Source organism: Diceros bicornis, chromosome 19, assembly GCF_020826845.1.
Source record: "Diceros bicornis minor isolate mBicDic1 chromosome 19, mDicBic1.mat.cur, whole genome shotgun sequence".
NCBI lineage: Eukaryota > Metazoa > Chordata > Mammalia > Perissodactyla > Rhinocerotidae > Diceros > Diceros bicornis.
In genome coordinates, this window is record NC_080758.1 from 22,212,429 (window position 1) to 22,238,643 (window position 26,215).

General features: G+C 55.2%; 1 protein-coding gene across 1 annotated transcript in view; it reads right to left on the minus strand.

The window, feature by feature from the left end:
* Positions 1–2,918: 2,918 nt before the first annotated feature.
* Positions 2,919–26,215, minus strand: part of VSTM2L (V-set and transmembrane domain containing 2 like) — a 36,645-nt gene continuing 13,348 nt past the window's right edge. Inside the window, exons 2-4 of the mRNA XM_058562126.1 lie at positions 15,039–15,208; positions 13,448–13,498; positions 2,919–4,305 (exon numbers count right to left, since the gene is read on the minus strand). Coding sequence (XP_058418109.1) covers positions 4,033–4,305; positions 13,448–13,498; positions 15,039–15,208 — 494 coding nt within the window. The 3' untranslated portion in view covers positions 2,919–4,032. The remainder of the gene's footprint in view (positions 4,306–13,447; positions 13,499–15,038; positions 15,209–26,215) is intronic.

Sequence of the window (26,215 nt, forward strand, 5' to 3'; positions counted from 1 at the left end):
GAGCCTTCAGGACAGGGCCTGGGTACCCCCTGTAGGAACTACCCCCTCCAGGTCTCATGTTTCTCAACCAACCCCCAGCCCTACCCCCGAGGCTGCCACCACCAGCTGTGCCCTGAGGTCAGCACAGCTTGGCTTTGGCTTCCATGTAAAAATCACAGCAATATTAATAGGAGCCAGAATTTCCTAAGTGCCTCCCGTGTGCCTGGTGTGGGCGCTGTGCCGTAGTCGGGAGATCCCATTCTTTCAACAGCTTTATTGAGATGCAATTCACATACCATACAATTCACTCATGTAAAGGGTACAATACTGAAAATTCGATGGTTTCTAGTATATTTAGAGTTGTGTATCCATCACCACAATCAATTTTAGAGCATTTTCATCCCACCAAAGAGAACCCCGTACCCATCAGCAGTCACCCCCACCTCCTCTCCCCCAGCCCTGGCAACCACCAGTCTGCTTTCTGTCTGCATGGATTTTCCTATTCTGGACATTTCATATAAATAGAATCATACAATATGTGACCTTTTGTATCCGGCTGCTTTCACTTAGAATAATGTTTCCAAGGTTCATCCATGGTGTAGCATGTGTCAGTACTTCGTTCCTTTTTATTGCCAAACAATATTCCATTGCCTGGATTTTAGTCATCTATTCATCAGTTGATGGTTATTTGAGTCTTTTCCACTTTTTGGCTATTATAAATAATGCAGCTATGGGTATTCATGCACAAGTTTTTGTGTGGACATAGGTTTTCAGTTCTCTTGGGTATATACCTAGGAGTAGAATTGATGAGTCATATGGTAACTCTATGTTTGACATTCTGAGAAACTTTCAGACTGTTTTCCCAAGTGGCTGCATCATTTTATAATCCTACCAGCAGTGTATGAGGGTTCCAATTTCTCCACATCTTTGCCAATGCTTGTTATTCTCTGTCTTTTTGATTCTCGCCATCTTAGTGTGTGTGCAGTGGAATCTCATTATGATTTTGATTTGCATTTCCCTGGGAGCATCCCCATTTACAGAAAAGGAAACTGAGGCTCAGAGAGGTGAAGAGCCTTGTCCGAGGTCCTGAAGCAAAGATGAGCAGAGGCAGGATTCTAACCCAGGCACTGTCCTCTCCCCTGAGCTACATTCCCAATAGAGTGAGAAAAATCCCTCCAAGGAGGTGAGGACCCCTCTAAAGGGGGAGGGGACCGAAGATGGGACACAGGCCCTTGGGAGGGTGAAACGAGATCCTGTGGAAAACTCTTCACTAGTCCCTGGTGTGTGGTAGGTGCTCAGGACCTGGGAATATGGTTATCACTCTAGCACGAGCCAGACCTTCCCAGAGAGACCTGGGCTTTTCAGGGCCTGCCTTGCACTTGGGCATTTCTGGAAGGGACCATGTGCCTTGACTAAAGGCTGGCTGCTGGCCTGAGAGGACCACAGGTCATAGACCATCCAGCCCAGGGATACCTGGATTCTGCAACAGCGCCAGAGCCCTGCCTGCTTCATAGCCCGGTTTATTCACGTCCTCAGCCAACCAGCCATCCTCCAACCCACCCTTCTCTGGATTTGAGTTTCCTCATTTGAAGACTGAGGATACCTGCCTCCCTTTGGGGCTGCCGTGGCCTCAGCACAGGGCCTGGGGCACAATTAGTGCTCAACCAACATCGGTCATCATTTCAGCAGTTCCCAGTCCATGCCCTTGAGGGAGGCTCGTTCAGACCAGCTGGCAGGGGAGCTCAGGGACAGGCAGATGTCCCATGCTCAGTGTGGGTGGTGTCCATGGTTTCTGCAGGTGCACAGAGGAGGGACCAGCTGGCCACGCTGGCTATGAGGGCTTGTCCTGAGAGCCCCACACTGACATGCCCTCTGGCAGATTCTCAGCAGGACCGTGGTGGGTGGGACCCTTGGCTGCCATGAACCAAGGGAAGTCCAGAGCCCAGGGCATGATGAGAGAGGTGTGTGTGTGTGTTGGGAATGCAGGGGTCCAGGCCCAGCAAAGCAGAGTTCAACAACTGTGTGGGTAGCTACTTAACCTCTCTGAGCCTGTTTCCTCAACTGTAGTAAGGGGATGGCAATACCTCACTGGAGAAAATGAGGTCCCTAAAGCGCAGTGCCTGAACCTCTGACCTGGCAACTCCACCCCCGAGAACCTCGTGCTCATGTGCCCCGGGAGACGTGGACTAGAATGCTCATGGCAGTGCTGCTGGGAATAGCACCAGATGGGAACACAAATTCTTGTCAACAGTGGAGTGGATAAATGAGTTGATAAGTTGTAGGATATTCATGCAGCAATAAAAATGGACAAATTATAGACATGCAACAACATGGATGAATCTCACAAATATAGTGGTGCATGAAAGAATAGATATGGTATGATTCCACACATATAAAGTTCAAAAAGATAGAAAAACTCAACTATATTGCTTAAGATGACATACATATAGGTGGTAAAACCGTAAAAAGAACATAAAGAATGTGATTATTTTAAAAGTGAGGGTGGTGTTACCTAAGAGGGGGAGAGGGGTATGATCAGGAAGACACACAGGCTGGGCTGGGGAGTTCTGTTCTGGGGTGCTGTTTGGTAGGTGGTGGCTCACCCTTATTTGCTTTATAATTTATTTATTCACAAAACAGTGTGAACATGTTTTATGCACTCTGCTGTGCATGTGATTATTTCAAAATCTAAGAATAATTCAAGTGCCCAGTAATTGGATTGGAGCTGGACCAAGACTGGGTTTGCTTCGCCCTCTCCTTGTACCCTACCGCCAGCTCTTGTTCTGTGTTTTGGTGGCAGAGAGCAGGAGAGAGAAGATGCTGAGTGAGGCGTGGGTGCAGGCTGCCCAAGCCCTCCCCCACATCTCCCTCCCCCACCACACTGTTTCCAGACACAAATGCCCCAGAAAGACACTGCCCAGAGGTTTTTTTAAACCGCTTTATTCAGGTTGGCTGGTAGTCACGGATTGGATCATGTGTACAGGGTTACCCACACTCCCCTGGGCAAAGCCCTCGGCCTCTCCCACATCTCCCACTCCGTTGCTGAGGGGCGGCCAGAGGTTTGAGCCAGTTCTAAGGGGGTGCTGGGCCCAACAGAAATATTTACAAATCACCAGGGGTGGGTGTCCCCCTGATCAGGGATTGTGAGGGGGTTGGTATTGAGGGGCCCTTAGCTCCCAACAGCCCCAGGCCCTTGGGTGGGCTAGGCATGGGCCCCAGGTGGGGTCTGGGACATTGGGAGCTGGCAGAGGGGGGGCTCCTGGGAGAGCCTCAAAGACCCTGGAAGGGGTCCTGCTGGTGCAAAACTCTGCATGGGGCCATGGGGTCAGAGAGGAAAGGCCCTCCTTCAGACGTGCCATGTGAAGGGGCAGATTCCTGGTCCCCCTGCCTCCCCAGAAGGTGGATCAGGGAGCTGTTTCTTAGGTCTAAGGAGGCTGAACATGAACGACCCACCAGGAGGCAGTGGGGCATCTCCCTCTCCTCCCAGGGCCCCGGTGAGTGACCCTGGTAACAGCCCACCGCCCCAGAGCAATGCTCTCCTGGGGACTCTGTGCCCAGTTCGTCACCAGGGGAGAGGCCCCAGTTCTGCTCAGAAGATTCAAGTCCAAATTCGGGAAGAGGTCACTGTCCACGCCCCCAGGTCCACGCGGGGGATGGCAGGAAGGAGGGAGAGTAAGGCTGGGAGGCCCCGGCTCGGGACAGGGTGGGGACAAGCAAGCAAAGCGAAACACTGGACTCCACTGAAGCTGGTGACAGAAAGGGGGCAGCCCGGTCCCGGCAGGATGCCCCACCCCAGCGTTCGGGCGGTTGTCCCCTTGGTGCCCGGGCCCACCTCCTCCGAGGCAGGTCACCGCAGGGTCTGAAAAGGGAGGGCTGGGCGGGGCTTACATGCTGAGCGAGGGGGTGGTGTGCGGAGGGCCGGCTGGCCGCAGGCGGTCTCGGGGACGGGGAGGCTGGACCCAGGCAGTCGCGTCCCCAGCGGTCCAGCGGCTCCTCATGCACTCTGGACAGCCGGAGGGGCGCGGGGCGGGCGGGCGGCGGGTGGCCATCAGTCTAGAGGCTGCAGGCCTCCTCGTCCACCGAGCGCTTCCGCAGCTCCTTGCCCGGCTTGGGCGGCGGCGGCGCGGGCGCGGCGGGCGGGGCCTCGGGCAGGTGCAGGACCGAGTTCTCTCCCGGCTGCACCCGCAGGTAGGCTTTGACCTTGTGGTGCCGGGCCTTGCCGTCGCTGAAGTCGATGACGCGGCACTCGTAGGTGCCTTCATCCGTGGGCTTCACCCGCGACAGGCGCAGCTTGTGGGAGATGTTGCTGCCCACCACCTTGACCACCTGGGGGCGACAGAGAGACCGTGACCTGGCCATCGGGCGGCAGCTGGGAAGACCCAGGCGCTGGTCCCGGGAGGCCACTCCCAGGCTGGGGCCCTTGAGCTGCTCCCACGAGGGCGCATGGAGTTAAACAGCAAACAAGTAGAAGCAACTTCAATGTCCATCAAGAGGACGGATAAACAGGCCAGTAGTCAGGTCACTCAGGGGAATACTGCACAGCAGTTAAAAAGAACGTGCTAGAGCTAGACGTGTTAGAGCTCAGTGACATGCAGGAAGGGAGAAGATCTCATAGGAAAAACTCCTACAGTGTGATGGCATTTCTGTAAATAGACGCAGGAAAATACCCTATACAGTCGTCTCTCGGTATCCTCGGGGGATTGGTTCCAGGACCACCTGCGGATACCAAAATCCGCGGATGCGCAAGTCCCTTAGTTGTCTCTCGGTATCCGTGGTCCTGCATCCGCGGATACGGAGGACTGTCTGCACTGGTTTTAGAGACGTGTGTGCGCAGAAGTTTAAAATAGACTGGAGGGCACACAGTGGCCTCATAGCAATGGTTCTCTCTCGGGTGGAGCCCAGGGGAGGGCCGTGGACCTGGGATCGACTGCAAAGTGAAATTTTAGCTTAGTCCAAAATGTTTTGTTTCTTTAGAAAAAATAAAGGCTGATCACAAATATATCAGGATCCTAATAATTGTTCACTCCAGTCGGGGGGAGCAACAGTGTCTGTCTGTGATATTTGTCTTTGTACTTTGGCTTTTTGCTTGTTTATTTGATTGGGTTTTTAGATTTTTATTTTAAAATTGAAATTTGACTTATGTAAAGTGCATACAGCTTGATGAAATTTGACTCATGTGATGCCTGTGTGACCACCAGCCAGAGGAAGGCATGGGATGTTTATAACCCTGTAGAGCGCACCCTTGTGGCCTCTCCTGGTCAATACTCACCCCTAGGGGTTAACCACTACTCTGACTTCTCTCACCATTGATTAGTTTTGCTTGTTCTTGAACTTTCATGGGTGGCTTCTTTCACACAACATAATGCCAGCGAGATTCCTCCATGTTGTTGCATGGCTCAGTTCGTTCTTTTTCATAGTGGTGTAGTATTCCATCATATGAATATACCACCATTTGTTTATCCAGCCATCTGCTGATGGACATTTGGATAGTTTCCAGAATAGAACTCTTATGAATAAATCTGCCCTGAACATCAAGCTACTGTGAATTTTTTTCAATTAAAAGCGAAAAGGCAGGTGGATAGTTATATAAGGTATTTCAATTGGGAAAGTTGGGTGAAAGGTACAAGGGATTCTATGATCTATTTTTGCAACTTTCTGTGAATCTGCAATTCAAAATAAAAAGCTAAAAAAAGGGAGCAGGGAGTTGAGCCTATGGAGAGGGGCAGTGGGGAGGGGGCTTCCATCCATCCCTGGCCCCTTCTTACTTAGAGTCAAAAGGAGTCCACCCCACCCCCTGCAGCCCCCACCCCACCTCCTTCAGCCCCTGCCCCACCCAGACAGAACGGGAAGATCAGTCCCCAACTGCCAGCAGGGAACCCCCTTCCCAATGATCTTACCACCAGCTGGCATTACGGGCTGGCCAGGCCCAGGCGGAGCTGAGTGCACTTCACACCTGTGGCCCTGGCCCTGAGCCCTACCGGTCCCTCTCCCCTGGGGGGGCGATGGGGACGGACAACCAGCCTGCCTGTTCTTGCCCAGCCCCCACCCCTGGAGGGGAAGCCCCTGCTGATCACCCGTGTGGTGAGGAGGCCAGGATGAGAAAGAGGACAGTCTCTGAGGGGTGCATTCACCCCGCAGCTGGGCCCTCTCACACGTGACTTCTGATCATCCCCCGAATCTGCCCTGGCTTCCCGGGCCCCTTCTCATCTCCTCCCAGATGCCAAGCTCTTTCTGACCTCGCAGCCTTTGCACATGCTGGTCTCTCTTCCCCATCTCTCTTCACCTGCTTGACTCCCATTCATTCTCAAACATCACCTCCTCCAAGAACCTTCCATCACAACCCCCTATTTCCTTCCTGGCAGTCGTCACAATTTAAGAACCATGTAATTTATGTCTGTTGACTTGATTTTTGTTTCTCTCTCTGGCTAAACTATAAACTCCATGACGGCAGGGATGACGTCTATTTTGTTCATCTTAGTGACCATCAGAGGGCCTGGTACCCTGTAAATAATAATAATAAACACAGTTGTTGAAGGAATGGACTCACTCTAGTTCCTTCTTTCTCCAAATGAAGTGGTACCCAGATATCATGCTTTCTAATTGTAGGTCACAGACACATGATTACACCCATCTCATAGCTGGTGAAACTAAGGCTCTGATAGAAGTGACTTTCCCACAGGCACTGAGTCAGTGAGTGGCAGCGTGGGGAACTGAACCCAGGCCTGCCTCCATGCACTCTGACCCTCCAAATGGCATGACAGGTCCACAGAGGGTCACCCAGAGCTGGCAGGGCCACAGAAGGCTTCCCAGGCTCCAGAAGAGAAGAGCATGGGTGGGCAGCACCTGGGAGCCTGGCCCATCCTCCCTTATTCTGAGCCTTCCTGGCTGGTCATCATCCCCCATGAAGCAGGAAAACGTGGAATTATGGTGAGGCAGGAGGTGAGATACAGGCAGAACTTCCCAAGAGCAAGCGGTGGGAAACGCTTCCAGCCACCTCTGTTGCTGTGGGGCACCCCCTCCCCAGTACAGCCGGCTGGGTCCAGCTGGAGGCCATCAGCCCGGCTGACGCCATCACCTCTGACCAAGGGCACGGAGAGGTCCTGCGGCCCTGCCACACTCTCAGGCGAGTTAGGAGATGCTGTTGCAAATGCGCAGCAGGGAGCGAATTACCTCAACATCTGTTTCCCTCATGGATATTAATTATCCTTCATTTGTCAACCCTACAAGGCGCTAATGGAGTAATAATGCAGAGCGCTGGGAGCAGCCGCTCCTAGGGAGGGCGCACCAAGCGAGGCCCACCCTCCACCCACCTCTCCCATCCCCGGACCTGTCGCTGGGGCCCGGACCGCCTCTCCCCGGGAGCAGCCAGCTCCCTCCCCCGTCACCCCCTGCCAGCAAACACGGTGGCCTTCAGAAGTAGAGCTCCTCCCCTCTCAGGAGCGGGGCAGCGGGCACCACAGGGGGCACTGGGAGGCTGGCTTCTGATCACACAAGTCACAGCACCCTGGCCTCGGTTTGCTTGGCTCGATTCATCCATTCATTCGACAAACATTTAGCAAGCGCCCACCCCGAGTTGGACCCTGTATGCTGTGATCCAGCCAGACCCCAGCAAGGCCCGTGCGGGCTGGAGGTCTAAAGGGGAACCCAGACCTCACGCCCATAACCAAGCACCTCAGGGAGCTTGATTCCAACAGGACGAAGGGAGAGGACACACATCAGCCTCTGCTCCCTCCCCACCCCAGTGGTCCGCACCCGTGAGCACCATCTGGAGAAGGCAGATAATAAAAACACTAACAACAGTAACAGTAGTGCTGGCAGCTGGTGTTTATGGAGCCCCTGGTCACTGTGAGATGATGTGCTCAAGCTTCATACATCTTATTTAAACCTCACATAACCCCGTGATGTAGGCCCTGCTAGGATACACAGAGCATGGCCAGGAAACTGAGGCTCAGAGAGGTGGAGTGATTTGCCCAAGGCCACCCAGCTGGTGACAGAGACCAGGTCTTAACCACATCTCTGGGGAGCCTCCCACGACCAGTGAACCGCAGGTCTGTCTCTCCATCCCCTCCCACCTCATTCCCCAGGCCCCCAACCCTTCAGGTCTTGGGGGAGCTGGCCGTCCTCAGCAGCATATCCAGTGGAGGGGCCCATCATCCTGCCCCAGCTTCTCGGGGGTGGTGGGAGCAGCCTGTTGGATTTCATCATTCACAAATTGGGCAGAAAATCCTGCGGCCCAGCCCTCCCGCGACCGGAGAGGCCATGAGGAGAGAGACCCCCACGCAGCAGCCTGGCTGTAAATCATAATCACCGGGGCGCAGGCATCGACAGGCCTTAGCAATGCAATTAGGCACCTAATTACGCTGAAAGAGACAAGGCGAGTCCACGCTGTGACCAAGCTCAGCCTCCTCGCTGCTCGCCCACGGCCCAGGCCTTTCCGGACATGGCAGGGGCCCCTCAGCCATCAGGTGGGCAGGCTGGGATCTTCCTCCCCAGCTGTGCCAGGAAGAATGGGCGGTACCAATTTGCCTCCATGGTGCCAGATCTTTCCCATATGGGGCCTCCTGGCTGAGGCCTAAGAGTGACGTGGTGGCCCCAGGAAGGTGCTGGGGTCAGATGGTCCCTGCCCTAGGCTCGGCCCTGCTCTGAGCTCCGCCACTCCTGTGCCTCCATCAGCAACACCCGGCCACTTCACCAGCCCCTCGGCATCTTCAAAACCCAACTCAGGATCCCCTCAAATCTGGGCCCCAGAAGGCCTCACCCACTCCAGCCAGACCCTCTCCAGTTACAGCCCCATTGCTCCTCCCACACTCCAGCACAATCCATCCTTGAATCCCATTGATTTTCCCTCTAAATATCACTGGGCCCCCTCCCCTTCTCTCTCGAATCCAGATGCCCCTGCACTGGCCAGGGCAAGGTCCCAGCTTCTCTCATCTGGGTCATCACCCCAGCCTCCTCCCGGGTCTCCCCAAAGCCACTCTGGCACCTTCCAATCTGCTCTCCCATGATGAACAGATAGATTTTTTTAAAATGCCTCCAACTTAGAACCCTTCCTTCAATGACTCCCTGCAGTGGCCACCTGGGGTCGGGGGGAAGTTTCAGGGTCTCATCCCCACCTGCCCCTCGGCCACACCAGCCTCCACCAGTCCCTCCAACACACACACTCAGCGAACTTCCCCGTGCTTCTCGTTGACTCTTCTACACTTCCGTGCCCACTTCAAACAGCACCTCCTCCAGGAAGCCCTCCAGACCTCCTAGACTAGGTCAGGTCCTCCGTTATAGGCTTAGACCCCTGGGCAGCTCTCCTTTTCATTTTGATGGTTGCAGTTGTAATTTGCTTTTTATCGTATGTGATTATTGGATTAATGTCCATCACCCACACTGGTTGGGACACCCTGAGGGCAGGGACTGGGTGTATGTGACCGTGGCCTTCACAGAGGCATCTTCGTGACCCCCGACCACAAGCTGGCTGCTCTCTGGATATTTCAAAGGATTCCTAAGATGGATGGAGTGATTTTTGACTCCACATGAGTCTTGCCTCCTTGGCAGACTTCAGAACGTAATGCCCTGTGTATATTGCGGATCACTGCAGGAATTTCAAGAAAACATAGAAACGTCTGCAGCAGAAAATAAAATCATAGAGTAAACCGTGACCCACCGCTCGGCCTGTTAATCCTTTGTGAAGGATGCAGACCTCGTGTGCTGCTCCAGTGGCACCCGCCCTCCCAGAAACCATGCGGTATCCACACGTGTGCAGCACACGTGGGGGGCAGCCAGGTGGGGTAGTCGGGCGCTTGGGCGGCAGAGCCACTTGGTTGATCTGACAAATGTGCTGCCTTGTAACCATCCATGGGGACTCGGGACGGGGCCGCACGGTGCTTCCTGAGGGCTCTTCGGCTGTGGCTTTTAGGGCTGGAGAGGAGGCGGGGGTCAGGATGAGTGGGCCAGGGCACTGGGCCACACGTACATGGGGACCCAGGCTGCCCACGGCTGTTTCAGACTGAAGCAGGTTACATGAACTGAATCTACAGCACAAACAACTTCTGTTAGACCAAAGGAGGGACTTACAGTGATGAAGGCAGGAGAGGCCCCTGGAAAGAAGGTATGTGCGGAGAATTTCACCTTGTCTTAAAATTAGGAAGCTGGGGCACATGTCTACTTGCAAAATGAGTTAAGGAAAATTAACCTAAATTCTAAAACAAAGAACTTCAGTTAGATCAAAAGAAAAACACCAGAACTTGAAAATGGCCAATAAGCAGAATTCGCCTGAGCCATAGGACTGAGGCCCTCACAGTGGAATCCTCAGCATATGGAAGCTACCCGGGGAGATGTTTTAGGCCAGAGGCCTTCCCCAGGCCCAAGTTAAATGAGATAATTCATGCAAAGTACTCATCGTGTTCCTGACATATGGCAGACACTCAATAAATGTTAGTTGCTATATTATTATTATTATTATTTTATCACAGATGCCTGTGCCCCCACATAAACGATCCCCCTAAGAGATTCTGAGCTCTTTCCTTCCCTCGCCCAGTTCCTGCAGAGAAGCTGGGCCTTCTTTCATGGCACCAGCCCCCTGCATGCTTTGCAAACTCATGTTAAGTTTCTACTCGAGTAACCACTGTCATTTACACAGCCCAATCCCTAGGACTTTACAGTTTCTAAAGTGTTTTTGTATGAGCCTCAGACAACAGTGAGTGGGGAAAGGGAGGCATGGGAGGTGCAGAGCTGGAGCCAGGACTCAGCTCCCGGGATGCTCAGCGGTGGCCCCACTGCATCCTCACCATCCCAAGCGGGCACTCAGCACGGCAGACTCTGAACCTTCCCAGGGTTCCAAACCCTCTGAACCTTCCCATGGCGGCCCCGGCAGGTCACGGACCTCCCCACACCAGCTCCTGGAAGCTGACGGTACTTCCTCCCCAGAACCTGAGACCCACGGGCACTGACGCTGCCCAGCAGGTAGATCTGCTGTGCTGGTACCACGGTGTTTTCTGCAAATCAAATTAGGTCCCAACAGTTAAAAATCGGGACATACTCCAGCGAAATCGAGACATTCTTAGAAGACGTGGGACTGCTGGGCTGGAATTCCCGCCTGGCTCAGTTGGGTCCTGCAGATACGGGGTCTGGGCTCTCCAGGTCCCACGGTCCCCACACGAGCCCCTTCACACCTTCATGTCACCTGGACACGTACACGTACAGGCACGGACGTCCGTCATGTTGGCGTGTCTGCGCACCAAAATCTGTCTGGATTTACACCCCCGTTGGCCTGGGCGTGTGTTTGTGTGTGTGACAGTCATTCGGTAATTTTTTACTGGGCACCTCCCCCGTGCCAGGCTCTGTGCTAGGCTCTGGAAATGTAGCAGTCAGGCAGGCAGGCACAGTGTGCCCCACGGTCCCCAGGGGAGATGACAGGAAGCTCTCTGACCGTCTCACACACATGATAATTACAGATGGAAATGCAGCCAGGAGGGAAAAGTAAGGGGGGCCGGCTGAGTCACAGGGTCAAGGCAGGCTTCCTGAGCTGAGCTCTGAAGGAAGAGAGAGGAACAGTTTTCTCGGCAGAGGGACTGGCCTGTGCAAAGACCTGGAGGTGGGAAGGAATGGGAAGGCGGAAAGGCAGCCAGGTTGGGAGAGGATGGGGTGAAGCAAGATGAGATGAGCCCCGAGGGTGCACAGAGCGAGTTCCACAGAGCCTTGGAGGCCATGGAGATGATTCTGAGCCTTCTCCTAGACTGCAGGAAACTAGGGTGCGCATACTGTTTACAGGTGCCGGCCATCTCCACGTCTGTGTATCTAAGAACAGTCAAGCGTGTGACGCCGTCTGCACGAGGAGCCGGGTCTACGCCTGTCTCTGGGTTTCCTAACCAGACCCCGGAGCCCCAGCTGGTGCAGGAAATGCAGGGGCTGAGGGCTGGGGTAGGGGGGAGCTGGCGGGTTGGGGAGTGATTGTGCAATCACGCTGAGCGAGCACATTTATTTTATTTAACTAATTAGCATCTTCACATTCCCCTCACGTGGGGCCCAGCAGCTTTGAATTCTAATCCTCTAAGTCAATTAGATTATTCTCTCCTTTGCCTGAGATGCTCCTTAAACCCCAAACAAAATCATAGGAGAGAGAGGTGCGAGGAACGGGGTATATTAACATACACAGATCTCTACCTGCCCGGGCTCACCTGGTAGCTGTCTGGGCAAGAAACGGGGCATTACATATGGATGTGCCCTTGGCAGAGAGTGAAGGTGAGGGGCCAGGGGCATAGAGAGGGTGGACCAGCAGCTGCCCTAAACTGGAAATGGCTCCAATTTCCAGACCCCAACTTGGACAGGCCCTGGGCCAGATGGCACAAATGCTTTGAGGCCCTTGTTCTCTCATCTGCCCACTCTTGCCTGGGTGGCTTCGGGGCCTCCTCCTCGGCCTCTCTGCCTCCGCTCTGCCACCCCCAATGCCCAGCCCTGCACCCCCGTGCCTCCCGGTGCCCACTCTTTACACTGTGACTTCTCCATGGGGCGAGGCTCCTCTGTGTGTCTGTGTCTCATTCGCCTTGGGTCCTGAGCTCCCCTACAAGTCCTTGAAAAGTTGTGGAAGACACAGCAGGAAAGCGTGAACCTGGAGGTCACTCCCCACACACACACTCACACCCCTGCGGGTACCCACATTTTCTGAGTGTGTTGCTGGTGAACTTCTAGCCTCCCGCCAGGCTGACCTCATGCCCCATGCACAAACCCAGCTTGGTCCCATGGCCACACGTGTCCCCAGGCTGGTCCCCTCAGTCCTGCCTGCCTCTTCCAGGCCCCACTCTGGGTGCTCCTCCTCCAAAAAAACTGTCACTCCCTGAGCCACCAGGGTGCCCCTGCCTCCCTGGGCTCCAGCAAAGCCCGGAGACAAAGAGCTCGAGGCAGCCCAGCCACGCCATGACCTTCAGCAAATCTTTGACCCCTCGAAGCCTCAGTTGCCCCACATGTAAAAGGGGCGAATGCTTGCCCTTCCCCATAGAGGTACAGCAAGGATAAAACGGTCAATGCACAACGAGGCCGGCCTGTCTTGAAATTCCTAGTCTGTAGCTCCCCTGCCTGTCTTACTACCAGGAGCCAGGTGACCCAAGTGACCGTGAGAAGCGGCAGCAGTCAGTCACAGTGGGCCGAAAACCGCCGGCTCAGGCTCATTAGACCCTGCTGGTTCTCCAAGTAAAAAGTGCCGCTGAGCCCGACACGAAGCCTCAGGGACGCGCACAGCCTTGGCCCCGACAGGAGGGAGTGCGTCTTCTCTCCCCCTGTCATTTTTTGTGCCTGTCATTCAATGAACTTGAAAAATCTCTGGCTTTTAAAACACAGAGCAGGACCATTTTTCCCCTTCTCTTTCTCTCCTCCTCCATCTTCTTGCCCAAGCTCCCTGCTGAACCAGACCAAAAAAAATTTTTTTAAATGACAGCTGTGTCCTCCATTAGAGCCCTTGCGAGAAGTCATTATCAAAACTCACACTTATTTTGGTCGCGTCCTTCCCCGAGTCTTCCTGCTGCGATGCTTTTAGCTGTTGGGAGCGGGAGGGGCAGAGAGAGCAGAGACAAGGCGTTAGCATCACGGGGTGGGGTACGGACAACAGTGAAGATTCCAGCTAAGGCAGGTGACGCTCTGGGGCCGCAGGGTCTGGAGTGGGGGAGTCCCTCAGCTCTGTGTCCGCTCAGGGGATAAGGGTGAGTCAGAGCAAAGGAAGATACAGGAGGTGCCTGTAAACCGACTGAGCGTGTGCTATGCATGTAGATACTCGGGTATTTGAGGATATATGGGGTGGGTACATGTGAACAGGAAAAATGTGAGTCTGCTTGGTGTGTCTGTAGGAGTGTCTGTCTCTGCACAAGTGTTTGTGTTTTCAGGTGTGTCACACACATGGGTGTGTGTAACAGATGCTCCTGGAACCCTGACCACACGACATGCCCTGCTGCTGACCCCGGAGGCTTCCAACTGCAAATACCTACAACTCTGTCTACGGGCTCTTTCCGACCACTGGGTCCTCTAAGTCTGTGAGGCGGGCTGGAAGTGTTGGCGGGTTGACACCTCCAGGAGCCAGACAGAGTGTAATACGTATCTGTGAATATGTTAGAGGCTATTTCACCAACATGCGAGAATGTGTGAGCACACCCATGTGTGCAGATGAAGGTGTGTAAACACACTGTACACATGGGTGGGCAGATATGTGTCAGAGTTTGCATATTATTTGTGTCTGCACGAGTAGAAGAATGGAAGTGTCTTGGTTTGGGTTCCCCCAGAAGCAGACCTTGAGACAAAGCTTCAGGTGCAAGCAGTTTATCTGGGAGGTGGTCCCGGGAAACGTGGGTAGAGAGTGTGGGCGAGTGAGACCACAAAGCGAAGGAAGTCAATAACGGCTGTGTTATCAGGCCAGTTACCACTGTGGGCAGCAGGAACTTACTCCCGCTGGGCATCTCGGGGAGAGAGTGTAGAACATGCTTCAGTCATCCCAAGTGAGGGTCGAGGGAGCTGGGGCTTGACCCTCCAACGCCTGTCAGTCATTGGTGCAGCGCCCCTCCAGGCTGCCTTGCTGGCCAGCAGGCTCTGTTGTCCACGGAAAACCCTCAGGCAGCGTCGCAGGTGCCGAGGGCAGGGGGCGAGTGGCAGGGGATGATGCGTGCCCCCGCGTGTGGGAGGCACCTACAGCATCCACTCTAGCGGTGTGTGCATGTGAGCGTGTCCGTGCGTAGAGGCGAATGCGTGTGCAGTGGCTGGCTGCAGGAGTGTGCATGTGTGCTCGGGCGGGACTGAACGCGGCAGCAATGCCGCCTGGTGTTGGCAGCTTGAAGACGTGATAGAAGGTGAGTCAGGAGACCCACCTGGCCCGTAACCTGGAGCCAGCTGCTGTCCCTCTGGCCTCAGTTTCCTGACCTGTACACTGAAGGGAGAGACTCTGTGCTCTTTAGAGGGCCCTTCTTGCTGAGGTCGTCCCAGGTGCTCAGCCGACCTCTGCCTCCTGCTCCCAGGTGATGAGGGGCAGAGACACCCCTACCCTGGGGGCCAGGATTCTCCCAGCCCAACTCGTGTCTCCCCAGGGGCGGTACCTGGTTCGAGGCCCACGCCTGCTTGTCAGTCCAGTCCCTGTGGCTCCGCACGTACCACCACTGGATCTCCAGCGAGTAGGAGGGGGAGCCGCTGCCGCGGAAGGAGCAGGCCATCTCCACGTCCTCGCCCGTCCGCGCCGTCATGTCGTGGGGCGTCTCTGTGAACAGGGCTGTGCGGAGAAACGGGGAGGAGTGGACGGGGCTCAGGACGCAGCAGGGCCAGCAGGCACAGGGCTTGGGGGAGAGGTGGAGAGTGGGAGCAGCCAGGCCTGCAGGTGGGAACGGGCTGGCGTCAGGTGGGGCACCTGCCGGAGCTCGGCGAGGCTGGGTGTGCAGCAGCAGCTGGCAGGACGTGGGGATGAAGGAGTAGGTCTAGGGCCCTGGATGCCCCACTCGAGCTGGGCCTCTATCCCAGAGCCTGTGGGCACCATGGGAGTCTCACGCAGGGGAGCGATGGATCCGAGGAGGGCTTGGTTGCAAGGTGTGAGCAGGGAGCCCAGGAAGCGGGGAGGAAGCTGCTGTTTTCATCAATTCTTCAAGAGTTTTCCAGCCGCCCCACCCAGTTTCCCTCTCCAGTTATTCCCAACCCCAGTGCACAGCAGCCAGCACCGTCTGTGTAAAGCCAAATCAGACTTGGCCACCCCCTGCTCAGAGCCCTCCCTAGCTCCCCACTGCACAGAGGATAAAGCCCACCAGGCTAGGGGGTCAGGCCCTGCCCACTTCCCCCTGGTCTCCTCTCTGTCCCATGAACGTGCCTCGCTGTCCCACCTCGCTTTTGCCCTGGCTGCTCCCAATGCCCAGAATGTTCTTTCCTTGGCCCCTCTTTGCCTGGCAAGTCACTCAAAGCTCAGCTCAAACTTGGCCCCCTCACAGAGGCCTCCTTGACCACCCTAGGTAGGTTCCCTCACCCCTACGCCCTGCCTACCCTGGTCACGGTCACTCTCTGTTCACTGCATGCAGCGCCTGTCACACACAGGGACCCGGAGCTCCCGGCGGCTACAGGTTTCCGGGCACCTAGTAGGTGCCCCGAATGGGTGGAACATTCTCCATCCTCTCAGTACCCCCGGGGTGCAGTGGGAGGAGCCACACGTGTCTCCTGTCCCCGCAGGGCCCAGCTCCCCGACCAAATCCCAGGGCAGGCAGTTCCCCTGACCCAGTAGGAGACCCCCCACCCGCCACCCCTGCCATGCCGCCCGGTAAACGAGAAAACAGATCCCCACTCGACGCAGCCCAGCGCCCCTCCCCACCATATGTTCTGTCTCTCGTCTCTCCAAACAAATATTGTCCTGAGATGTAATTAGAATTCTTTCCTCTTCTCAGGAGAGATTATCTCGCCCTGGAAAGACGCCTGGCAACGTGCAGGTCACTCAGGGAATACTGTGCCTGTCAGGCCCCCACCCCGTGGCCTGCCTTGTTGCTGCAGCCAGCAGGCGCCCTCCACCCAGCGGGGCAGACACTCCTGCCTCCCACCCCCGTGGTCCCTCCCGGCCCCTCCTGGCCCCGCTCAGCTCAGGCAGGAGGAAGAGGGAGCCCTGGGCTGGGAGGGGGCTTCCTGCTGTGGGGCCACCTACTTCTCCCCCCCTGACACTGAGGGCTTCCCGAGGAGAGGGGTTGACGGAGGCCTCCATCCTGAAGCTTCTGCTTTTTCTGTTCTACACACAAGGTTTCCATGCCAGCTTGACTCTAGCAATGGGTTTCTGGGCTAAGAGAAAGTTCGCAACGTCCCTGACCCCCGAGGTCAAAGGTTCGGGCTTCCCAAGTTCTCTGAGGTCTGGCAGGGACTGGCCGCTGTTACATAAACAAAGCCTCTTTAATAAGGATGAGTGTTGTTTGAATGACTGAGCACACGCCAGGTGTGGTGCACGGTGTCACCTGAAAGCCGGGACTGTCCTTCCCACTGGGCAGGAGACGAGACCGGATGCTGGGGGGAAGATCCTCGCCCACCTTCGCCTTCCAGGTCCCCAGGCCCAAAGCTTAGAGCCGTCCCTGCCTCCCTCCCTCTTTCTTATGCCCCCTTCAGTCTTCAGGGGACCCTGTGCGTTCTGCCCCCAGAACATGTCCAGAATCCGGCCCCTTCTCCCCAGCTCCGCTGCCCCACGCTGGACCAGCCACCATCACCTCTCACCTCTAACAGTGCAGTAGCCTCCTCACTGGCTTCCCTGTTGCCACCTGTCCTCCCCAACGATCTATTTTCAACACAGCAGCCAGAGGTATTTTGGCAAAACACAAATCAATCCCTGTCCCTTCTTTCCTTGGAACTCTCCCACGGCGTCCTCTCACTAAGAGTCAAAGCCAAAGTCCTTACAATGGCAGACAAGGCCCTCCACGTTTGTGCCAGTCCCACTGGTGTCAGCTTCTGCCTTTCCCTTCACTCATTCTATTCCCGCCACAATATTTCCCTTGTTGTTCCCAAACATTCCAGCCGAGATGCGACCTCGGGACCTTTGCACTTGCCATTCCCTCTGCCTAGGACACTCTTCCCCTAGATTCCCACACAGCTCCCTCCCTTCCTACTTCAAGACTCTGCTCAAATGTCACCTCCTCAGTGAGCCCTGCCCTGACCACCTCACTTAAAATTGCATCTCCTGCCCCAGCCCAGTGCTTCAAATCACTCTGCCAACACACTATCAGTGCTGTCCATAGAATTTTCTGCAACGAGGAAAATGTTCTATATCTGAGCTAGTACAGTAGCCACCAGCACCATACGTCTCTTGAGCACTTGAAATGTGGCTAGTGTGAATGAGGAACTGGATTTTAAATTGTATTTCATTTTAATTCATTTAACTTAAATGTAAAACTTGTAGGTAACGTCTACTGTTTTAGACAACACAGCTAATATTATTCTACTCATGTTTATTGTCTGCTCTCCCTTCTAGGAGGCAAGGATTGTGTCTGTCTTGTCCATCAATCTATCCCAGGCTCCTACGACAGTGCCTGGCACACAGTAGGTGCTCAATAAATACTTTTTGAATGAATGAATGAGTGGACGTGGCTGGGCAGTGGTGGAACAGGGTCCAGAGCCAGGAGGGCCCCACTCTGAGAGTCTGGGGCCAGGCCCAGCCCTCCCCACCTTCCCTGATGCCGACCTGCCAACTCGAGCAGGACTGAAGGGGGCTGTCGAGGATCTGAGCCACCAGGAGGGGCTGGGGGGGATCAGAGTGAGCGGTCGGCCCCCTGCCCTGGGACAGCCGGGATGTGCCTTGATCCAGGCCCCTCCCCGCCCCACACCCTTTGCAAACAGAGGAAGGAGGAGAGTGGCAAGACCCCTCGCTGGATCCGAGGTGACCAGCAGTGTGACCCTGGCTGTCCAAGAGATAGTGGGAGGGACAGCTGTGACCTCCTCCAGGTGCTGTTGCCTGAGCCATGGGAATCAGAAGGTACCTACCATCTTCCCTCCTGCAAATGGGGAAAAGGGGTCCAGAGCTGTCAGAGGGTTTCTCATGGCAGGATCACAGACCAGGAAGGAGCCAGCCCTGGAACCCGGGCCTGTGTGACGCAGCCACCACGCTTCTCCTCCCAGAGACGGGTGCGTGGGGCGGGGGGGCATGTCTGGCTGGCAGGAGGATGGGAAATGGCTTGTGTGGGTCTCATGGGCCGTCCTTGGGCAGGGGGTGGGGTTCCATGGGGGTGACCTGGGGAGGGGCCGGGCCTCCATCCACCCTCACTCAGCCTCCCTCTGCCCACAGGCCCCCCAAACTGATGGGAAACCCTGACGTTGGCCCACCAGCTCTTTCTACTGATGCGGGAAGGAAGGCTCTGAGACAGCGGCGTCTGGCCTGGGGCTACTCAGCGGCCAGGGGTCAGCAAGGTCAGGCCCCAGGCCCGAGTCCTTGGCCAGGCCTTCTCACCCCCACACAGCCTCGGCGGAGGGCCCCACCACACAGCCACTTGCCCCCCGAATCCTAGAAACAGTCTTCTAGAGGGCGCCGTCCAACAGAAACAGAAAGCGAGCTACACGCACGAGGCACATATAGAATTTTCAATTTTCTAGTAGCCACGTTAAAAAAAGTAAAACAAAAAGATTCTTAAACAGGAGAAATTAATTTTAATAATGTATTTTATTTAACCCAAGATATCAAAAAATTATCATTTCAACATGTAATAAAAATTATTAATGAGGTATTTTACATCCTTTTTTGTGCTAAGTCTTGGAAATCCACATGTATTTTACACGATTACAGCACATCTCCATTTAGACCAGCCAATTCCCAGTGATCGGCTGTCACGTGTGGGGGCGTCCTAGCAGATGACTCTGGGCAGCCTCAGTTCCCCTCCCCCTCACACGTCCCCACAGCTCAGGGGAGGCAGCCAAAGCCCCTGGCCTTTCAAAGCCACACGGCAGAGCCTGGATTGGAACACAGGCCTGTCTGACTCCAAGGCCATGTTCTTCTCAGAGTATTCAAACTCTTTTTGGCTGTAGAGCTCTTTCTTAAGAAGGAACAGTCCACGATGGCCAACCTTCAGGGTCCTGTGAGACAGGGTGGGGAGTCTCTTTTGTTCCGAGTGCAAAGGCTTGGGCACAGAGGAGGCAGTTCACCCAGCCTGAAGCAATCAGGGGAGGCCTCCCAGAGGAAGTGTTGCCCATCCCCTCAAGCCCCAGGTGGGGCAGGTGGTCCTGAGCCAGGAGTGGGGAGGGGCTTTGGGTGGGAGGCTGGATTGAAATCTGGCTCCGAGAACTCATGGAGCCAGGTGAGTTAGCTATCGGTGCAGCCACCAGCTCTCCCGCCCACAGTGGACTCTAGTCCCAGGATCTCTCTGATCCCCTCAGTCCCTGCCGGGAGCTGCCTAGGTGAGGTAGGGGAGGGAAGGCCCCTCTAACATCCCATTGGTTCCGACCTCAGTGGTGAAGGGGGCAGTGTGTCTGCAAGACAAGTAGGGAAATCGAGGCTCTGGACATCTGATGGCATATCTGAGTCTCCGTATTCACAGGCAGCAACATAAAGAAGGCCTGTCCCAGGCCCCATCACAAGAAGCCCCCTTGAGCGAGAAGCCATGTGTGCAGGTAGGCACCAGGTGCACAGGACTGGGAGCCTGGGATGGGGGACTGAGCCTGTTTCTGCCAACAGACTTGCTACTTGCTGTGTGAACTTGGGAGAATCTCTCCCCCTCTCTGAGCCTCACTTTGGTCCTCTGTACAATGGGGGTTAGAACTCATGGACTGAGAGCCCCACCAGCTCAGACAATGTGAGGGAGAAAGTGATGTATGTCCTAAGGCCCATGCCCTGGGCACTTCCACTTAGGACAGAAAGGGAATCTGGGAAAGCTCCAGAGAGGAGGAACATGTAAGCCAGGCCCTGAAGGATGGGGGGAAGCTGACAAGCAGAGGCGAGGAGAAAAGGACCAGTGTGAGCCAAGGCAGGGAGGAGGGAAACCCAGAGAGCTTTGTTTAAAAAAAAAAAAGTCCACACCATTTATTGAGCACCTACTGCATGCCTAGCACTATGCAGACATTGCCTCTAATACTCTCGAACCCACTCACTCCCATTTGATGGATTAGGAAAATGAGGCTCAGACCTGCCCAAGACTCACACAGAGTTGGGTTTTGAACCAGGACGCAGGGGTCCCTCAGCCCGTCAGGATTTGGTCTGAATGATCAGGTGAAGTTCAGCCATCAGGCTCCACACTTCTGCATCCCACTCGCACACCTCCGGAGATGGGGTGCTCAGTCCCTCCTCCCTCCACTGAGGGTGGGCAGCTCTAATCAGTGAGAGGTTTTTGCTCCCTCGCCCAACTCTGTGAGAGAGGACTCTGCATCAGGACCAGAAACTGGAAGGTGACCCACACTAATTTTGATGACAATGATGATGACTCAATAATAACCTCTAAGAAACAGACAGCACTTGCTTTGTAGCAAGCACAATGCCAAGCCCTCTACATAGTTTCTCATGCTCCCACCATGATGCTGTGGGGTAGGTGTGAGCATGATTATGCCCATTTTTCAGATGGGGAAGCTGAGGCTCAGAGAGGTTAAGCGAGTTGCCCAAGGCCACAGAGTAAGTGGTTGCATTTGAGCCCAGGTCTGGACTCTAGAGTGGGAGCCCGTAGCTTCTAGAGCTTGCTCCTGCAGCGCCTCTTCCCAGCCCCCACCCCACTCCTTCCCTCCAGCCACCCAGACCCCTGTCTCCACATTAGCATCGCTGTGGAGTTTGGGACCTAACATCCATTTCTCCTCTTTGACTCCCCATCCCTGAGCCCTCTCCCTGCTCAGGAAACTCCTCCCAGCAGGCCCCGGGAGGCCGGTATGATTATAGATTTTTGAGAAGGATGCAACTGTGTCCTCCAGCCCCAGGGCCCGAGAAGGGCTGGGCTTGCTGGGAAGACAATGAAAACCGCCGTCCACAAATCAGGATTCTGCAAGAGAAGGAGAAACGGGCTTGACTGAATGCAACAGCTCCTTCCTTTCTGCTTTTAATTGGGGGCGTGATGTATTAATTAACCCCAGGCCCGGTTATTGGGCGTCGCCTGCAGGAATCAGCTCTGTGGCCCTGGCCGAGTCACGGGGTTTGGCTTCTGGTTAAGGCCGAGGATGACCTGGAAGATCTTGCCGGCCCTTCAAGACGAGGGCCTGACCTCCTTCCTAACCTTCCAGGCCCTGTTCAGCACAAACATCTAGGGCTTTGCCTCAGGCCTGGGTTCGAATCCTGTTTCCTCCACTCCCTAGCTGTGTGACCTGGACAAGCCCCTTTGCCTCTCTGAACCTCAGTTTCTTTATCTGAAAAGAAGGGAGAATGAGAGGATGGAGGGAAGGATAACACACGGCAACATATGCCTCATGCCCGGCACTTAGTAGGTGCTCAACCAAGAGCACTCCTTTCCCTCACCTTCCAGCTCGAAAATTCTATCGTCTCCAGAAAGGTTTTTAAAGAGGCCTCGTTGGAGCCTCCTCAGACCAGGCAGTGGATGCAACATCTGTATTTCATGCACGCCTGGGCCCCGAGACCTCTCATCCATCAGTCCTGTACTCTTCTCCTTCCTCATTTGCTCCCGACACCACCCCTCCCTCCACCTGGCAGCCAGTGGGACTCACACAGGCCACAGGGGCTTGTCCCCAAAGGCAGCCCCAGCCCAGCCCCCAGCTCCCTCCATCTCTGAGCTCAGATTCCCCTCTGGTCCAGCCCCAAATCTCCTTTCTCCCTCTGCACAGTCTTCCTTGCCCATCCAGTCTTCAAATCTCTGGTTTGAGGCTGCCTCCTCCAGGAAGCTTGCAGGGACTGGACCCCAGCCCACCCATCAGTCTCTGCCGGAACAAGAGCAGGGCTCCCCTTGGGGACAGGTGGCAGGGGCAGCTCGTAGTCAGGGGACCCAAGGCAGAGCTTCAGCTCGACAGAGGGAAAGGGGGCAGAGCCCTTGGTCACCCCTCAGCCCAGGCACCATCTCTTGCCAGGACATCCTGAGTCACTGTCTGCTCAAAATCCTCCACTGATGAATGGAGAAACAGAATGTGGTCTCTCCATACAATGGGATATTACTCAGCCTTAAAAAGGAAGGACATTCTGACACATGCTACAACGTGGATGAACCTTGAGGACGGTATGCTGAGTGGAATAAGCCAGTCATAAAAGGACAAATACTGTGTGATTCCACTCATATGAGGTCCCTGGAGTAGTCCAGTTCAGAGAGACAGAAGGCAGAATGGTGGGGGGCAGGGGCAGGGGGAGGGGAGTATGGGGGGAGGTTAGTGTTTAATGAGAACAGAGTTTCATTTTGGGATGATGAAAAATTTCTGGAAATAGATAGCAGTGATGGTTGCACAACAACCTGAATGTATTTGATGCTGCTGAACTGTACACTTAAAAATGGTTAAAGTGGGGGCCGGCCCGGTGGTGCAAGCGGTTAAGTGTGCACGCTCCGCTGCGGCGGCCCGGGGTTCGAAGGTTCGGATCCCGGGTGCACACTGACGCACTGCTTGGTAGGCTATGCTGTGGTGGCGTCCCATATAAAGCAGAGGAAGATGGGCACGGATGTCAGCCCAGGGCCAATCTTCCTCAAGAAAAAAGGGGAGGATTGGCATCGGATGTTAGCTCAGGGCTAGTCCTCCTCACCAAAAAAAAAAAAAAGGTTAAAATGGTAAATTTTACGTTAGGTATATTTTACCACAATTAAAAAAAAATGCCCCCCATGGCGTCCCAGACCTGCCACAGTGGTTTCCATGCAACAAAAACTCCCCTGGCCTCGTGCCTGGACTGCGCCTCACCCCTACGTCCACAGGCTCCTTGCTTCTTTCAAGTCCTTGCTCACAGGTCACCGCCTGAGTCTTCCCTGCCCCCCAGTCCCCCTTGTCTCTGCTTCACGTTTTTCCCCACCACTGATCACTAACATATACATTCTCACTTATTTATCTCACTTATGCCCATCTTCCACTTTGCGGAAGCCTCTCAAAAGCAGGAGGTTGGAGTCTGTTTTGTTACTGCTGCATCCTGGCAGCTAGAAGGACACCAGGCACGTAGTGGGTGTCGGTTGAACGCTTTGCTGTGTAGACAAGACACACAGCAGCTCTGGCGGAGGCAGAGAAAGGACCCCCTCCTCCCTGCTCGGGCCGCCTGGGCACTCCAGGGAGCGCTCTCCCTGGGGGCGCCCCACTGGGAAGCTGCCAGCTCTCAGGATCAGTCAGGCTCCGGGTTGGGCATCCGCCTGCGGCTCTGGCTCTGCCGGACCCCAACTGCGGCCCCTCCTGCACCCCCACGGCCACTTACATGTGTCCCCCTTGGGCACAGCCTGCACATGGTTCCTGGAATCTCAGCTCACGGCTGGCCCTCTGCCTGGAGACACACTCCCTCCGGGGCCAGGGTGGAGGCCATCCTTGGCGCCCTTGATGGTCTCCGAGTGCCCCTCTCACTGCCCCACTGGAGTGTGTCAGATGACAGATACTGAGGGGTCTGTGTCTCCCCCCAGCCTGAGGACCCCCCAGGGCAGGGCCCCTGCATTGCCCAGCGTGGAGCAGGCACACAGGGGGTGCTGTTAGGCATGTGCTGAATGAATGAATGAATGAATGAATGAATGAATGGAGTGAGAAAGGAAGTTCAGACAAAAACCCAGAGGACTTAAGTCAAAAACTGTAAGACAAAAACAAGAGAGATTGACATCATTCCTTCATTCCTGCACTCACACATTCATTGGGCACCGACTAGGTGCCAGACTGCAGCTGGGGGAGGACTGAGTCCACAAGAGCGGGGATGGGCACAGACATAGGGACAGCATGCCACAGGCAACCGGCAGGCCCTGAGTCAGGCCCCAGCCGGCCAGCCCCTCCCGCCCCTCCTTCTGGCCCTCCTCACCACCAGCCCCCAAGCCCAGCCTGGCCCATGTGGGCCCAGCCGAGGGGGCTCCCAGCCACGCTGACAGGCCAGCTGGAGGGTCCCCGAGAGGACCCATAAAGTTGTCATGTGAAGGCAACCAAGAATGAGACGGCAATAAATAAATAAAGGCCGACAGTGCCAGGAAGGGGTGGCTTCACTGGCAGCTCTCCCACCCTTGAGGCCTCGGCGCAGCCCTATCAGCCCTGCGGGATCATCTTTCTGATGGAAGGACCACACTAGCCAGAAAGTTGATGTGCCTGATGCCACATAATCCTCATAGCAACACTGCAGGGCAGGGATCATTGTTCTTGTATCACAGGCACGGAAACCAAGGCTCCAGAGAACCTGGGGGCCACTGGGGCCAGTCCCCTGTCCTGGTGTTAAAGAAAGGAAACCCCTCCTATGTGCCAGGCACTGTATACAGGACCCCAACTTCATCCTCCCAAAGACTTGATGAGGTGGTACTATTTATTATCAGCCCATTTCACAGAGGGAGGTACCAAGGCTCAGAGAGGGAGTCTCAGTGCTTGAGGCCACACAGCATCAAGAGACAAAGTCAGATTTCAGTCCCAAGGCTGACTGCATTATTTCCCAACCAAAACCTGAGTCTTCTCTAAGCCCCTTCTCCCCTTTCGACTCTAAAAAGTGTGACGCTCTGGGGGCCATTTCCAGAAAGGCTGCCCTGTGCCCAGCTCAGCTGGGTGCTGGGACTGCGAGGGTATGTGGCACAGGGTCAGGGGGGCAGAAGGGGGCAAGGCTGCAGAGGGGTGTTTCATGAAGCCCCAGCTCGCCTGTGGATCTCGCCGCGCTCCTGAAATCAGGATAAAGAAACCGTCCGTAGAGGAAAACGGGAGAAACGGGAGGGAAAGGCCCCCGAGACAGAGAAGGCTGGCTGCGTGGAGGGAGCCCTCTCCTCCAGGGCTGGGTGCAGAGTGTCTGCCCCGGGGTGGGCCCAGGGGAGGCAGCCGAGGGATCTCTCTATTTGCTCCTGGGCAGCCCCAGCCTCTGGCAGGCTGCCTGCAGCAAGAGGGATCGAGATGTGAGTCGATGAGGGCTGTTTCATCTTGGAGTGGACAAGCTTTCCTCTTCTCAAGAAGTGGAGAGGAAGGCACTTTGTACAACAGCTTAAGGAACGGCAGTGTGTCTCAGTGGGAAGATGGCGGCCTGGGCATGGAATAGGAGCTCAAATCCTCCCCGCCAGAAGGAACCAAAGATCAACCTTCACGGACCCCTACCCCGGGGCCAGGCCCCGTGCTGGGCTTTCCAAGATGGTCAGACCAGGCCCTGGCCCTCAAGGGCCTGGCCACAGTCCACAGGAGGGCCAGACACACAGACCAGTGACTGTTGTATGGACAATGGCTGGGACTGAGCCTGGATTGCCATGTACAGTTGTTCAGGGTGTGCACCATTCACATAGCTGCGAACCGTAATGCTCCCCAGAGTTGTGCAGGGCACAGCAGGATGCAGAAGCTCTGGATGGAGGTGCAAGTGCTGGGAGAGGAAAAGGCAGGTGCACGTCTGCCCGGAGAGTCAGGGAAGGCTTCTAGGAGGAGGAGGCACACTTGGACTTGAATGCTGAGTGAACAGGACAGGGACTACCAGAGAGAGAGTTCCCCAAGTCCACCCTCTCGGGGGACCACCTTTATCTTTTCTGCAGGATCCCTCTACCACCTGCACTCTTACTTACTTAATATTTATTTTCAAAGCATCTTTCCCTTTTTACTTAAATAAATTCAGCTTAAAAGGAGATTTTATTACTGCCATAAACAGAAAATCAGCATCACTTGCCATAAATAGAGGGTAACTGTAAAAATAAACAGTATGAAAACCAAGCAGCCTTCATAAATTCTAACCAGGGAAGTTTGCTTGCTGAAGGCTACG